The sequence below is a fragment of the Periplaneta americana genome, chromosome 10, assembly GCF_040183065.1.
Source record: "Periplaneta americana isolate PAMFEO1 chromosome 10, P.americana_PAMFEO1_priV1, whole genome shotgun sequence".
Classification (NCBI taxonomy): Eukaryota; Metazoa; Arthropoda; class Insecta; order Blattodea; family Blattidae; genus Periplaneta; species Periplaneta americana.
The window spans coordinates 92,217,040-92,233,767 of NC_091126.1; the positions used below are offsets into that span (position 1 = coordinate 92,217,040).

At 35.8% G+C, this 16,728-nt stretch overlaps 1 protein-coding gene across 4 annotated transcripts in view; it reads left to right on the top strand.

Annotated features, from left to right (window-relative positions):
- The first annotated feature begins 3,817 nt into the window (after positions 1-3,817).
- LOC138707890 (26S proteasome non-ATPase regulatory subunit 10-like) overlaps positions 3,818-16,728 on the top strand; it is a 51,224-nt gene continuing 38,313 nt past the window's right edge. The window contains exons 1-3 of one of the 4 annotated variants that reach the window (XM_069837929.1): positions 3,909-4,126; positions 12,029-12,119; positions 14,864-15,001. In XM_069837929.1, the coding sequence (XP_069694030.1) occupies positions 12,030-12,119; positions 14,864-15,001 (228 nt within the window). In that variant the 5' untranslated portion in view covers positions 3,909-4,126; position 12,029. Of the gene's footprint in view, positions 4,127-12,028; positions 12,120-14,863; positions 15,002-16,728 lie in introns of all 4 variants that reach the window. The other 3 variants (XM_069837928.1, XM_069837930.1, XM_069837932.1) reach the window with 3 other exon arrangements.

Here is a 16,728-nt window from a genome sequence, read left to right on the forward strand (position 1 = left end):
CTGTCAATTCAAAGAAGAGAAAAGTTACAGGACGTGTTACAGAAGCATAAAAAATTCGTGCTATGAGTCATATTATGGGAGAAGATTGTAAATGTTCTCGTTTTGAGTGTTTTCAGAAAATAAGCCTAAGTGAAAGAAGCGATCCTATTAAACATTTCAATGAATTATCATCATATGACACTCAAAATGCTCACCTTTCAGGACTGATTTCAGTACTTAATGTGCAAAGAAGAAGATCCAGAAAAACACAAGATGAAACTGATTTTCATAATTTTTCTTACCGATATAAAATGCGAATGTAGAGACATGGGCAAAATATTGATGTTCCCGTTTACTATAAAAACATTTATTGCTCTATATGGAATAACAGGCAGACGTTTATTCACTTTAAAAAGGTCATTGGCTACTACTGGAAAATCCCATATAGAAACAAGAGTTAAACATGGATACAGGTCTCACCAAATGAAAGGAGAGCTTTTATCTAAAATTCATCAGCACATTCAATCACTTAGAGGTCGGAAAGTCCACTAATATTTTCACTATAGCCGAAGGTTGTATCTTCCAGAGTATTTGAATATTTCTAAGCTGCATAAGTTACACTTAGAAAAATTTCCTATGAACCCTATGTCTTACGAGCAATTCAGACTAATGTTTGTCACTAAATACATCAGCTGACATTCCACATATTAAATCAGAACTTTCCAATGAAAAAAACGCAAGTAAATTAGATAATTTTGAGAAGGAGAAACAAAATTTGATTTTGAAGAATGAATTGCACAAGAGAAAAGGACAGAAGTTTTATGAAGTAAAACGGGCTGCACGTCTAAAATCCAGGAAGTCAGAGTATAAAGAGGCTATCTGCATGGGTTTCCAAAGAAAATTGCAAGTTCCAAACATTTCAACTGGTGAGGTCTATTATCGTCGACATTTGCCTTTTACTCTTTTAACATACATACGCTGTCAACAGGAAGATCTATTTTCTAGGTGTATGATCAAAGTATTTAAAAGTAAAGGCTCTGATGAATTTTGTTCTTTGTTATGGTACCACTGTATAAATATTGCACCAAGCTGCATTGGTGAACTCGATATCTTCTGCGATTCTTGTTCCGGACAAAATAGGAACTATACTGTATTTAGATTTTGTCATTATTTAGTACATACTAAGAAGAGGTTTGATGCTCTGTGGATCATATTTCCTACTCGAGGCCACTCGTACTTGGAATGTGACAAGAACATGGGACTTGTCAATCAGAGAGCAAGGTGTGAAGTACCCAATGACTGGAGGCAAGAGACTGCGAATTCTCGGAGAAAACCAGAAACATTCATCATTGTAAACTGTAAACAGCTACAAGGCAAAGTACAAGGACTTACAAATTTTGAAAAAACCTTGTTCTCCAAGTATTAGAGAATACTTCAGTCTTCTTCCTGTCAATGACGAGTCACAAGAAGTCAATGACTGTGAATGAGACGAATTTATAGTTCAATCTAATCATTCATAGTGGCAATTTCAGTGCAATTAGATTAGTGTGTAGATTTGATTTCAATAATTGTTTGGAAAAATGAACACTCAAAGATAACAATATTTATAATGGATCAACAATATTTATAGCTTTTAACAAGAATACGCTACACGAAAGTAAAAATGTGCTACATTGTTTGAAAATAACATGCCTGATTCTATTTACAACAAAATTCAATTAAATTGTGACATTGTTCATTCTTCCCATTTATAAAACGTAGCAAACTAGACTTTTTGTAGTTTTTCATTGTTGTAATTCATAAAATCAAAACAATATTTTGTCACATATTTGCTTTATAACGCTACATTACTGTGTGATAAAAAATAACAATAAGTTAACAATAAACTAATCGTTTCAAGCCCTCAAACTTTAAATTTCATTTATCTCAAAATTATTCTGAATGGACCTTGTTCGTTATTCCCGTGTACCCTTCAGTTATAATGGGAACGTAAACGCATTCTGTTTAATAAACACGATCATTCTCAAGTTTTCCTTTAATTAAACTAGATATTATGTGTAAATGTATACCAGAGATAAAATCTTACCTGAAAAAAATGATGTCCATCACTTGAAGTCATAACTTCAGAATTTTCTTGGACTGAGACTTTGAATAGCACACCGATCGAAATGCACACTGTGTTTCATTCCTTCCAATATTAGCTAGTAGTGGTCGTACAAACTTTGTTATTATAATCTGGATAACCATCTGTTAATGATTTGGCATACTGAAATTTAATAATGCTCAGTCTGAAAGAGGAGAATGCGCAAATGTGCGAATTGTTCTTGTTAGTTGAGAAAACTTCGTACAATATGGTACTGCGGTTTCAACGAACACCTACAAATGTTTTATTAAGGCAACAAAAGTCGATTTTGGATATCTAAGCTCTCCTCTGTCTTGGTCATTTAATGAGTCGAAGTTTTAGGCATAGATATATCCCTAATAGACCAATCACAACTTACTTTCTCATCAATTACGCGTATTAAATATCTGCAAATCAAAGCTTGGGAGATAGTTTCTAAATTAATGTCTATTCTGTAATTTGGTACTCTAAGCTTATCCAAAAGAGTCAAAACATGATCAGGAAGAAGAAGGTCATATTCGGTAGCGATATCTGTGATACTATTCCCACCAGTTGGAAAGGTCTTTCCGCAATATACACTATCTCCAGTGACAATGGCTGCTTTGGAAGCTATCATAAGTCCTGACTTCAATATTCTTTTGACAGCTTATGCTGATGTGTACGTATATTTGTTATATCATTACTACCACCTCCCATTCTAACTGTGCTAAAAGAACCTCTACTGGATCTCCAGAAAATCTTCTTGTGAGAACGTAGAAAAATCCATTTTTCACAGATGTATGATACAATGAACTGAAGAGTTCACAGTGAACAGAAGTGCCTCTGTCGTCTCTTTGGTTAGCTCTTTCAATTTAGCCCGTTTCGATTCAGCCTAAATCCTTCTTATATATCCGACGAAGTATTCTTGTAGCCACTGCAGTCTTTCATCAGCTACAGAATAAAACTGCATGGAACTCGGGTTGCATATGCTATGTTTTGTCACGTCATGCACAGTGAGAAATTTATATATACACTTCATGAAATGCACAGATGGGCCAACTTGTGAGAAGTCTGCATTAGATTAGATTAGATTAGATCTAATCTAATCTGCATTGGTATTGATACGGGCATTGTTATTCATGAAGTCAACTATGGCAGTTACTGCAGGAGGGAACTCTTGTACAGCCGTTAATACATTCATTTTTTTCGAAGTTAATAGGTTAAATGCTTGGTATAACACCAGGCTTTAATTTTTTTTTCTTGCAGTTCTCTCTATAGTCTTCTGAAGTAAAATGGATACTACACACAAGTGAGTAATCGGTTGGAACCCACCTGCTACCATTATAGACATCTTGTCTGGATATAGACGCCAGCCACTTTTGTCTAAGTTCTTTTGCTGAGGAAATTTCATGATATTTTATTTCTTTTGAATGTGAACTTCCTTGTTTAGATTTACAAAGGAGAACACAACAATTCACCAATATTAAACATGAACACAGCAGCTATTTTATATCGAAAATTAATTTTATAACTACTGACTTAAACGAGTATTTAGCTTAGTCAGATGTAATAATTAATCATACAATCACTAACAATCGCCTCAACACTTTAACATCTGCAGATTAGAAATGATGCGGTATGGTGCAGTCACAGTCGCGCTCTAGCGGAAAATTCTAGAAACATTGCTATACGGCGTTTCCCATGTTAAATTGTACCGAAGAGCAGGCAGTAATACTATAATCCAGACGGCGGTGATTTTTTCTATAACCTGGAATTTCCTCGCGTTGAGAAAATGTTGGGGAAATTTTCGAGTTGTAACTGGCAATATTGGTGACGCCAATGCGGCCATAATTAATTTGCCGCTTTGTCGAAGATCAACGTCATTCTTGGTATGAACGAAGTAAATGTTTAATTTCCAGCTATAAATTTTCGGAGTATAATAAGGCTGGAGCATAAGATCAAGAGTTCATTATTCGTAATTTGTTGGAGCAGACGTGACATTCTGAAGCCGTTGTCTTCTTCGCCTTTATTCTGTGTAGTAAAACTGTAAGTAGGTACAGTTCATGTACTGCAATACTTCAAATTATGAATTGAATTAGGGCTTTCGTCTCCCGACATCCCCGCTGTCACCACCAAAATTTCAGTATAAGGATATCTCACTGATAACAATTATCTTAACATACTAAAAAGAGCAGATTTTTCTGTGTTTTTCGAATGTGCACTATCATGCTTACAAAAAGGCACTTTTGCGAAAGGCTTTTTCATTGCCAATAATTTATTTTGCGTGCACAAGGTTGGAATTTTGGAGTAAGAGGGATAAGAATTATCCTTGTTCTGAAATTTATCCAGTAATTAAACTTACCTTAATGTTGTTCCGTGTTGGTGTAGATTCTGGGCGTTAATGTTGTTTATCCATAGCCCGGGTCGCCCTCGGTAGCGTAGTTGGTATAGCGCTGGCCTTCTATGCTCGTTGGTTGCGGGTTCGATCCGGGCCGAGGTCGATAACATTTAAGTGTGTTTAAATGCGAAAGGCTCACGTCATTAGTTTCACTGTCATGTAAAAGAACTGCGGGACAAAATTCCGGCACATCGGCGACTCTGATATAACCTCTGCAGTTGCGAGCGTCGTTAAATAAACCATAATTTAATTTTTTCCATAGCCCGGGTATGCTTTTTTAATTTTGTTTATAGTTAAAGTCGAGAAATATTTGATGAAATTGTTCTTCCGTTTGCACTCTCGGAATGGCGGTATAGGAACTCAAATAAGTATAGATAGTCGGTTTTTTTTTTTTTTTTTGGTGTTTTATCTGGTAACCTAATAATCCTTGTTGATGGATCAATTTACACTACTTTCGCGGAAGTTAAAGTTCTTTCGTGATGCGTCAAGTAGATCCATTAGTCATCGTAAGATTACTATAATACTAAAGCCTTTACTCTAAAGAGAGTAGTGTAGTGAATCGATTTAATATACGTAAATAAGACAATAGTAGATAAGTAGAGTAACGCCATCTTTTGGAAATTTATCATATTGGTTTACTTGTGTAAAACTAGCCTATAATCAAGAGTCTTTATTTAAAAATCCGCGCAGTAGTCAAGCTCCGTAATTACCATAATTTTTAAGGGTTTGTTCTTCAACGAATTCGTAGCGTAATGGCTATGATGGTGGTGGTTCGCTGAACGAAAGGTCCTAGGATCGAATCCCGGCGTATCGAAAGATAAGTCATATATTCTAATTTAAGATGAAGTAGTTCGTAGAATAAAGTAGGTAGAAGGTGAAATAGAGGTGTAAGGTGGGAGAAAGAAAAACGGGGGTAGGAGGGGTCGGGGGCATGAGCTCCCGATTTCATTCATATTTTCAAGTACTGTCATCGTGCGTGACGTCACATATTGTGTCATCGATCTCCAATTGATCTAGATAAGTTATATTGCCACATTTTTATTAAAAGAGTGTTTCGTAATTGCAATGTAGCATGCGGACATATGTGATATCATATAGACTTATTACGTCATCCAACTTATTGCTTGGGAAAACAGCGACTCTTAATTGGATCTTACCCTTCTTTTATAGGCCTATTTTCTTTATGATAAGTGAAATAGGCTACGATATAACGGAAGGTTGAAAATGACCACCAATTACTTGTAAAGACTAAGCTTATTAGAAAGTTGGGTAAATTTAAAGATATCATGAAAAGGTTTGATGACATAAATGACGTCCAAAGTGTGTGTGTGTGTATACCGCCATGTTGTTTTCTTTTCTTTTTTTTTTTTTCAAATTGACGGTTTCATTATACAGGGTGTTTAAAAATACGGGGCATAATTTCAGGTATATATTTCCCACATATAGACAATCAAAATAGTTCATTACAACATGTGTCCGGAAATGCTTCATTTCCGAGTTTTGGCCTTCACAACATTGAAATTCACCGGAACGTTTTTCTTTCTGCAGGTCGTTGTCATTACAGAAGATGTTCAAAATGTCCACCTCCTGCTTGAATACAGACCTCACATCGATGTCTCATTGACCTGCGAACACGATCCCAAACTCCAGGAGTATTGCGTATGTCCTCAGAACATGCCACAATTCGATTCCAAAGGGATTCCAAATCAGGCACCGGAGACAAATAAGCCAATGATTTTAAATGGCCCCACAAGTAGAAATCGAGAGGGTTCAGATCAGGTGAGCGTAGAGGCCAAGCAATTGGGCCACCTCTACCTATCCATCGATCAGGAAACCTTCGATCCAAGTACTGGCGAGCCGTATGACTGAAGTGTGCAGGAGCGCCATCATGCAAGAAGTGAATGTGTTGACGATTGATCAGTGAAGTGTCTTCTAAAACATGAGGTATGGTGTTTTCCAGGAAGTTTGTGTATGCCTGCCCCGTAAGTCTGTTTACAAGTACATGGGGTCCAACTAATCGATCACCAATGATACCGGCCCACATGTTGAGGGAGAACCGCACCTGGTGATGAGATGGAAGAGTTGCACGTGGGTTTTCATACGCCCATACATGCTGATTGTGGAAATTTGTTATGCCATCTCGTGTGAACTGTGCTTCATCTGTAAATAATACTAAGGCAGGAAAAGTTCGGATTTACACCACACTGCTGCAAGAACCACTGACAGAACCTAACTCGTGCAGGATAATCTGCTGGTGACAGGGCCTGTACATATTGCAAATGATAAGGATACAATTGATACTCTTTCAACAGTCTCCAGACAGTCGTATGAGGAACACTGACTTGCAACGCTACCTTTCGTGTGCTGATAGAAGGAGTCATGTTCACAGCCTCCAGAATCTCCTCCTGTACTTCTAGAGTTGTAGATCTTGGTCGTCCCCTTCCCAAACGAGGAGAGTTAAATTTTCCATACTCGCACAGACGGTAATGGAGACGTACAAATGTCTTCTGATCTGGACATTGTTGCTGTGGGTACCTCTCCTGGTACAAATGACGAGCCAGCGCAGCATTGCCGTCCGCCTTACCGTACATGAAGTGTATCTCTGCCAGCTCTTAATTTGAATACATGTCGCACAGTCTAACGCCTACACAACACTGAATGTAACCTTTGCCTTGGAATGAACTGTCAGAGTGCCCACTTAATGTCTCCTTTGATGGCAACGACCTGCGGAAAGAAAAACGTTCCGGTGAATTGCAATGTTGTGAAGGCCATAACTCGGAAATAAAGCATTTCCGGACACATGCTGTAATGAACTATTTTGATTGTCCTACATGTGGGAAATACATACCTGAAATTATGCCCTGTATTTTTGAAACACTCTGTATATTTATAGAGTTTATAGAGTTAATGCCATTAAATTAAGCGTATATAATATTTAGTACTCGCTATTCTGTTTTATTCATCATCCACTTCGCCTATTCCTTCACTAGTATAAGCTTTTGGAGTTAACTTCTGCTTTCCATATCTTGGGTAGACTTTACCGATGTCTTTCACGAAATGAGGTACTATTTTGGCAGCAATATTCAAACAGTATGATCGTAAGCTCTGGAGGTAAAGATACAAAGGTAAATATCCAGAACAACTGCTTCTGACCTTTCTTGAAAAATACATTCCAAAAACCCCCAATTTTTGTCCCAAAAGTGAAAACACTAAGAAAAATGAGTGAGAAACGTTAAAATTTGAAGTTTAGAAATCTCAGAACTCCAATTTTCGCAAGTAAATTCAAAACACTAAAAAATTCGCAAAAACAAAAAAGGAAAAACTTTAAATATAGACAATTTCAAAGTTACATTTCAATTTATAATAACGATCAACTTAACATTCCTAAGCTAATATAGTCCCATAACCTAACCTATGTCAACGACGAAACAGTTCAGTAAATAACTACAATCACTTACCTTATAGTAATTATAGTAATACATTTCTCCCACTTCCATGAAAAAAATAATGCATGCGTTCATGATGATCTGAGTATGCCCTTTTGAACATGAACTCTGCTAAATATTCGATATCTGTAAATACGTAAGTACGACTTATACACATCATCACGAGACATAGAACTACATGCTCCTTCCATCACCAGAACTAATGTCAAAGTGACAAAGACAAAATGAAAACAATCGAATTAATGTGACATCATCAAACATCGACTTATACACGTGCGGCTGACGACAGAATTGTCTTGACTGTGCGCATGCGCGAACTTGATCAATAAAAATCAAAACTAACCAAACCTAACTTTCGTATATGGAAGATGTGTAATTGGAGCATGAAGGGAACTTATTGATTTGATCTGGAATGTACACGCGAAAATAAATTAAAGTAAGGATCACGCTGGCACTGCATGAGAAGTCCGCGCATGCGCCACAGCCAAATTGTTTCTGTCGCGAGCCCCTCCTCTTATTTTACACCATGGCTGAGAACCACTTCCAATCCAACAAATCCGTAAGTACGTAAATATAATAAATCTAAACTAAGATTGTTTTCCGCTCACTTTTTCTAAGTGTCTCCACATTAGGAATAATAATCAGAAGGTTTTAAAATATTAATTTCATAAAAATCCAAAAGCAGTACTTACAGATAATTACTGATACTAAAATATGTACATTTCATCTTTTTGGCCTGATCACAAACTTTTATACAAAAGCCATAATAACCACAAACCATAACTATCCTCACTTCATCTCGCCAAGAAATTGTGATCTTGTAAAATGTTGACTTTTTCCACATCTTTAAGCTTCAATGCTAATATAAGGTCTATGGAATACAATAAATGATATGAAATGAAATATGCTTACATTAGTTTCACTATTAGCTATTATACTGCACACATTAGTAACATTAAATGCAGATGTTTGAGATGGGTAGGGTATATAAAATTGCCGCGCCAGCCGGAGTAACGACCGGCAGATCAAAGAAAAGCTTAACAACATTAACAAACCTGTCGATTGCACAGTGTTCTAAAGCGATGTTGTCACGTCTTTTTCAAACTGCAGGGCATACAAACGAGAAACACGACTACTTTATAACTAGTATTAGCTATATAATAATAATAATAATAATAATAATACTTTTATGCTATCTAACTACATTAATTAAATAAATACGTAAATTACAGTTATTAATTACCTGACATCCTAGCTCTCATCTGAACTGCTTCCTTCACTGTCACTGTCACCTATGCTTATAATGAACGAGTCTCTGTCGTTTTCAGAATCACGATCAATATATTGGCGTTCTATTTCTCTTGTCCTTCTAACACACTTTGTCCACAATTCTGAATTTATAAGTTCAACACATTCTCGTATAGTTCTGCATACACTGTCACTACGTGATGGAGTCACATTTCGTTTTCGAACTTCATGTTTTAAGCGCGCCCAAATAAGTTCAATAGCACTTAAATTACAGTGATATGGGGGCAACCGCAAAACCTCATGGTTGAAATCTCTTGCAATTTTGTCAATAACAAACTCTCTACTGATATTAGCTTCTTTTGTAAGTTCAAGCAATACAGATATAGTGGGGAGTGGATTGAGGACCTACTTCTAGATTGTGTTGCACCATGAAGCTAATATCATCATCCTTTCTTGTGGATCTATTTGGTAGCCTAAACTGTAACCTGTAATGATAAGCAGCGTTATCCATTACAATTATACATGAAGGGCTTGTTGGAAGATTTTTCATTAATTTGTTTGTAAACCAGTCCTGAAAATTGCAGAATTCATTTCATCATGTGAATCTGCTTTGGAGTCGCCTACATTTCTAGCTGAAAGGAACATACAATTTGGAACCCGGCCGTCACTACTATCTGCGTGCAAAACCATAATTCGTTTCCGGTGAGATACAGGGGCATTGAAGACACATGAACAACTCCCATCATCCAGACCTTTTTTGGGGACATCGTGGGTGTCATACCATGTCTCGTTAAAAAATATCATTTTTTGGCCTGCTGATCTTTTAGAACGAAGTGTGTTAAAATATTTGTACCTCCACGTTACTATTCTCGATGACTCCATTATCATGCGTCTTTTGTTAAGAATTCGGAACCTGAATCCTAACTTTTTCAATAATTCTCTCAGGGTTGTTTCTTTGTAGGGGAATTCACACATGTTTTGAAGTTCTATTAATATTTCACTAACTGTTGGCAACTGTCCATTTTTTTTTTAAATCATACACCGTTCAACGAATCAGATCGCAGGTGAAGTTATCAGCTTTTTCAAATTCCAAATTTCTGTTTTCTATTTTTACATCTTTTGGGTGTTTTAGGACCGGTTTCTACAATTCTGCTTACGGCTTGCCTACTTAATGCAACAGCTTTTGCGGTCTCTGTAATCGGTCCCTTGCCCAATTTATTAATTTTGATGTAGGCATATACATTACAAATTATTTTCTGAGACTGTTTATTCAATGTCCCCATACATTTGCTGCCTGTAATTGTCTTACTTCTACTAGTTGAAGGAACACACGCATTTACATTACGTTCAACTTCATCATCGCCTTCCCACGGCCTCACATATTAAATATTAACACCAACTTAAGAACTTCCACTTGCAATGCTTTACTAAACTTAATGAACATTTGTTATTAAAAATGGCAACCTTGGTTCTTACTCCACTTGGACTTGATATGTACACGTCAAAATTCAATCCTGGATTGCCATTGGCGGCAACAGATTTTTGTAGATTATGATTGGAGTGGTGGGACTAAAAGAACCACAATCACACGCGACAAACAATGACTTATAAATAACAAAGCCTCGTCGGTCATTACTCCGGCTGGCGCGGTGATTATACCACGTATGAGCGAATCCAGAAATGCATATAGTGTTAGTTGGGAGGCCAGAGGGAAAAATACCTTTGGGGAGGCTGAGACATAGATGGGATGATAATATTAAAATGGATTTGAGGGAGGTGGGATATGATTGTAGAGACTGGATTAATCTTGCTCAGGATAGGGACCGATGGCAGGCTTATGTGAGGGCGGCAATGAACCTCAGGGTTCCTTAAAGCAATAAGTAAGTAGATAAGATTCATTAATATGTCACATCAACGGACGTGTATACGTCACCAAACATCGTAAGATGGAGATTATTAGCTATTTTTAAAGTCATTTCATGAAGTCAACAATATATAAGCACAATGTTTTTGTAGAATTGAAAATTTACAATCTTCAAACCAACTATTCTTTGTAATAGCAGCCTTTTTCTTACACTCATTACAGTGCAATTCGAAAGGAATTTAAAAGCTATTGACCTATTTACTAGTCTGTATACTGCCAACTATTGTTTCGTTTATAGACAATTACCATAGAAATAATCAATGTAATTCTACAGATAGATGATTTTGACAGTTTGTCTCCTTGGCTTAATGGTTAAGACGTCGAACAACTGGTGAGATGTAAGGGTTCTTGGTTCGAATTCCATTTTATTTTATTTTATTGGGTTATTTTACGACGCTGTCTCAACATCTAGGTTATTTAGCGTCTGAATGAAATGAAGGTGATAATGCCGGTGAAATGAGTCCGGGATCCAGCACCGAAAGTTACCCAGCATTTGCTCGTATTGGGTTGAGGGAAAACCCCGGAAAAAACCTCAACCAGGTAACTTGCCCCGACTGGGATTCGAACCCGGGCCACCTGGTTTCGCGGCCAGATGCGCTGACCGTTACTCCACAGGTGTGGACGTTCGAATTCCAGCATTGGCAGTTGTGAGTAAATAAAATGTAATATAGTTGATCTATATAAGTAGAATGTAATTGTAGATATGTAAAAACAAAGAAGACAAAAGAGTAAACGAGAGAAGAGCTAGGGGAAAAAGAAACTAGGAGAGAAGATGAATAGAGGAGAGAGGGACGAAATAAGAGAATAATTTTAGTTAAATACTCGTATTTCGGTAGTAGTGACGTCATCTATTACATACCTTTCCATCGTATCTTTAAAATACCAAAAGGTGGTCTAATTCTTGAACTGGGTTACTTCTCTTGGTTGTGCAGGATGGCGGAACCTAATCCAATTTTAGAGCTCCAGCAACGAATCAAGATGCTGGAGGAGCAGGTGCTATTATTGCTTCCACTCCTGAATGAGGTAAGGTTGTACTGTATTGTATTTATTTCAACCTTACATCCTCTGATCTTCATGAAATTTGGCATATTTGCAGATCTTGTTAAAGTAAATATTCATACAAAATTTTAGTTCCATATGTTACATACTTTAAGAAATACAGGACTTTAAATAATTAAAAAGTAAAGGATTTTATAGCATATGACTTCCTATTTATTGGTATAACTCACATAGCAATTAACTTACAGGCTTGAGAGAGATCTCAATCGAAAGCTAATGAAAAAAACCTTTCAAATGATATATAACACAACTATGTTTGTAATTATTTAGTTTTGAAGGTTATGTAATTTGACCTTAAATAGCTCACAATGTCATCTCAAAAAATTCTGAAAAAAAAAAAAACACCCATGCACGCACACACGAGCGCAATATTAACTTCATAATTACCCAGAATATTAAATGGGACACTAACATGTGATTATGAAATAAAATGTTATATAGTGAAATATGTATCATAAAGCATTATGTCCACACCTGTGGAGTAACGGTTAGCACGTGGCCCAGGTTCGATTCCCGGTCGGGACAAGTTACCTGATTGTTCTTTTCCAGGGTTTTCCCTCAACTCAGTATGAGCAAATGCTGTGTAATTTCAGTGCTGGACCCCGAACTCATTTCACCTTCATCTCATTCAGACGCTAAATAACCTAAGATGTTGAATCTCAATTTAGTTGTTTTTTTTTATGGTATGTTAATATTTATATTTAGGACTTGATAGAGCTGGGGACAGAGCGAGTAGAACTGTTGAGTAACTCGGTTCTAGTGGTTTAATGTTCTTGGCATGGAGTACCAGAATTACTCGGTTAACCGTAGCCATTACCGATCAGTTCAAACATTCGAACACAGTTCACATATTTCACTTAATTCGAGCAGGCAACGACATATGTATTATTGTTTTAAATATTTCTGCTGCAGGACAAATTATTTCTGACAGGAGATATCTCCAAAGCAGGCTGAAACTCTAATATTTTTGGAGAGGAATTCATCCTATATATGACCTGTCAAGTGGGCCTAATGAACACTGACAGTCTGTAGGCCTACATATTACTGTATATAATAATAATAATAATAATAATAATAATAATAATAATAATAATTATTATTATTATTATTATTATTATTATTATTACATTAGAGTGTTTGATTAATACTGAAATATGTTAAAAAATGGAAGTGCATTATATTTTTCTATTTGTGTTTATTGCATTTATGTTATCTCATCAGTCATCATTTTATTTGTATTTATTTCTATGATTTATGTTAGCTCCGGGCTGGAAGGTCCGGGGTTCGATCCCAGGTGGTGACAGGATTTTTTCTCATTGCCAAACTTCCAGAATGGCCCCAGGGTTCACTCAGCCTCCTATAAAATTGAGTACCGGGTCTTTCCCGGGGGTAAAAGGCGGTCAGAGCATGGTGCCGACCACACCACCTCATTCTAGTGCCGATGTCATGGAAAGCATGGGGCTCTACCTCCATGCCCCCCAAGTGCCTTCATGGCATTACTCATGGTTGTATGGAAAGCTAGTCATGTTATAAAATAAATAAGCATTATGTTCTTCAGTTCAAGGTTCCACATTTTATTGATTATTTTACACACTTTCTGTAATAGTAAATAATTCTGTGTATTATTTTTTAAATGCTTTAAATGGAGCGCGTGTCTTTCTATCTTCCTTTTTACTTATCTGCAGCATTTGATGTTTACCTCACATGTTAATTTATTATCCATTAGTAATATAAATCATTTTATCAATTTTATTTCGTCTGTCATATATAACAACACTGAAGGTTAAATAGGCCGTTCATATAAAATAACTCCGAAAATAGCTGTAATTGCTCGAATGAAATTTGCAGTCTCCATTTTGCAATGAAGCAAAGTGAAGCACTTTTCTTCTCGTCAATTGTCAAAGTGAAAGTGCTTTACTACAATGCTTTTAAAACACGCTTGGTTTCACTTTCAAAGTATGAACTCTAAAATCGACTCAATCCAAATTTTAAATCTGCCACCACAAATTTGTGGTCAACCAAGTAATGACGTTACAGTACTTGCTCTGAATCAAACCGCTCCATCCCCAGCCCTAGAACTTGAGCATCATGATACGAAAGACCATTAATTATTGGGGTTGTTTGAGATATACCTACGCCTATTTTTTCTTTCCAATAAATATGTTGTCTATTGCAATAGCTGAGTCCCCTTGTATTCAGGTCGGAAAATTTACTGTATAAATTAAATTGAAAAAATTTAGTTGATCTTTCCTATTGCTTTCTGTTAAATAATTGACATTGATGCCTCCACAAATAATGCATTCACGTTTCAGTTTATGTGAGTATTCCAGTGTCTTCTCCAATATATGAATAAAATTTTCTTTGTCTCCAGATGCGCTCTATACAGAATATTATAATGAAATTGTATATATCAGTTTCTAATTCAACAGCAAATATTTCCAAAGCCCTGTCTTTGCAAGATTGTGAATGATTAATATAAATTAAGGTCAGATCTGAGAAATACAATCACGCCTTCATCCTCAAGAGTTTGCAGTAACTAGAACCTAATTTATATTCCTCCAGTGAGAGGAACAATATTTCCTGTTGTTTTATATGGCGTTCAGTAATACATAGCACATTCGGATTTATCAGTCTTATTTCCTATACTTTTTATATTCTGATGAAATACACGGAATGTTGTTTGCATTACAATTTGATGATTCAAGCAGAGGTTGGATGCATGGTCCCCATGTAGCCTGGAACCAAGGAAGAAAGACGAAGTTTTGAAAGAGAATCTGAGAACAGAAAAGGAAAAATTACATGAGAAACTAGAAAAAAACAGGATGTTGCAAGAAGAATTGCAAAGGGTAAGCGATCTTTTGTTACTGTAGTTATTAGAATTTTTACTGAACACATTAGGTTCAGTTACCAGTTATGGCTTCCTTCCGCAGAACTATTTAGGATCAGTTGGGGTAATTTTGGTATAAAAACAGCCTAAGATTAGAGACCCATAGTACCATGATAAAATTTTCCATCTAGTTTTTTATGTTAGCACTGTGACCTTCTAGAATTATTCTACTTCATTTTCAAGTAGCCTACAGTACATATGTTGCACTTTTCTTATAATAATAACCCTAAATTTAACTGTACCCAATTTACCTGATGGATGGGGAAATATGGCTATAATGTGTGTTATTGAAGTAAACTCTGGTATAAAGTTCTTATAAAATCAAATTATCCCGACCATAGGATAGTATGTGTATCCTACAACAGAATGTACAAATTAAGTAGGCATTTAAAAATTTTAACTAGGCCTAACAAGATAAAATTGTCAACCAGTACTTAAGTTCTGGATAAGATTTATTTTGTAAGTTTAAAACATCTCCCATTAAAATCAGGGCCAGAAAACACTTTTGATAGGCCTATTGATTTGTCTTTCACCAATCCACAATTTGTGTATGTGGCATGATCTGGAACGAGAAACTAGATTAATTCCCAATTAACCTACAATTATACCCAAATTACTGCACGTTTATAAATTGTAATTTACTAATGAACTATTAATGATATATTACAAAATTTGTTAAACACATGCTCTAAACGTGTAATGTACACATACATGAATTTGGTTTCTGTATCACAGCTGGTTTCCCAACAATATTGCTTTGAATGTGATGTGTCATTTCATAGACTGGTAAACAAAAATCAGTTTTTTTTTTACCAGACAGTATCAGTGTGATAACACAAAGTTTTAACACTCCATGATAGACAGTTTTGAAATAGACAATATATATTAAATTGTCATGTGTTTGAAGACTAGGTAAAGTTTTATGCAGTAAATTGTAACTTATAGCCAGGTTACCCCGACCCATCCTTTACATACAAGATATTTACAAAACGAGTGATGTAGGAATTTGAAAATAAGGCGAGACAGTAAAATATCTAATGCCATATACAAAATAAGAATCTAGTTTGTATTTGTGTGTTTTGTCCATAAATTGCCATACAGGCTCCGTCAAGATAATTCAAAGTATTACGTATTCTATAAACTCGTTAATTATTTTTGTACTATTGTGTTACCACATTAAGGTATAAATGTATTTACGTACTTGGCTTCTAGTCGAGTTATCTGTAACGTAAAGAAATAAAAATTTAGTGCCAATGCACTGAAATAAGGGGGGGGGGGGAGTTATGAATGTGGTGGTTGGTGGAGAAATGGGATCATATGCCTTGCATTTCTGATCTCTAGGGCCAAGAAGTTCATGCATTTGCATACTTACATTTTTTCATTGGCTGTATTAATTGATGATAAATTATCTTCACGAATCATCAGCATTTAAGCTTATCAAACCAAATTTTATGTTGCATATTATTTGCATATTAAAACTTTTTTCATAAATATATAATATTTAATATTTATATTTTTGTGGCATATTTTCGTGTTTAAGCTCATTAAAGCTGATTTTGTTTTTCATAAAAATGCATAGTTTGGATTTTTAAAATGAAAGCATCATATTCTATTCTTGAAAAGTTACATTGAGTGAAATTATAATTATTGTGAAAGCCCCGTCGAGACCACGCACACCCTGCCCTC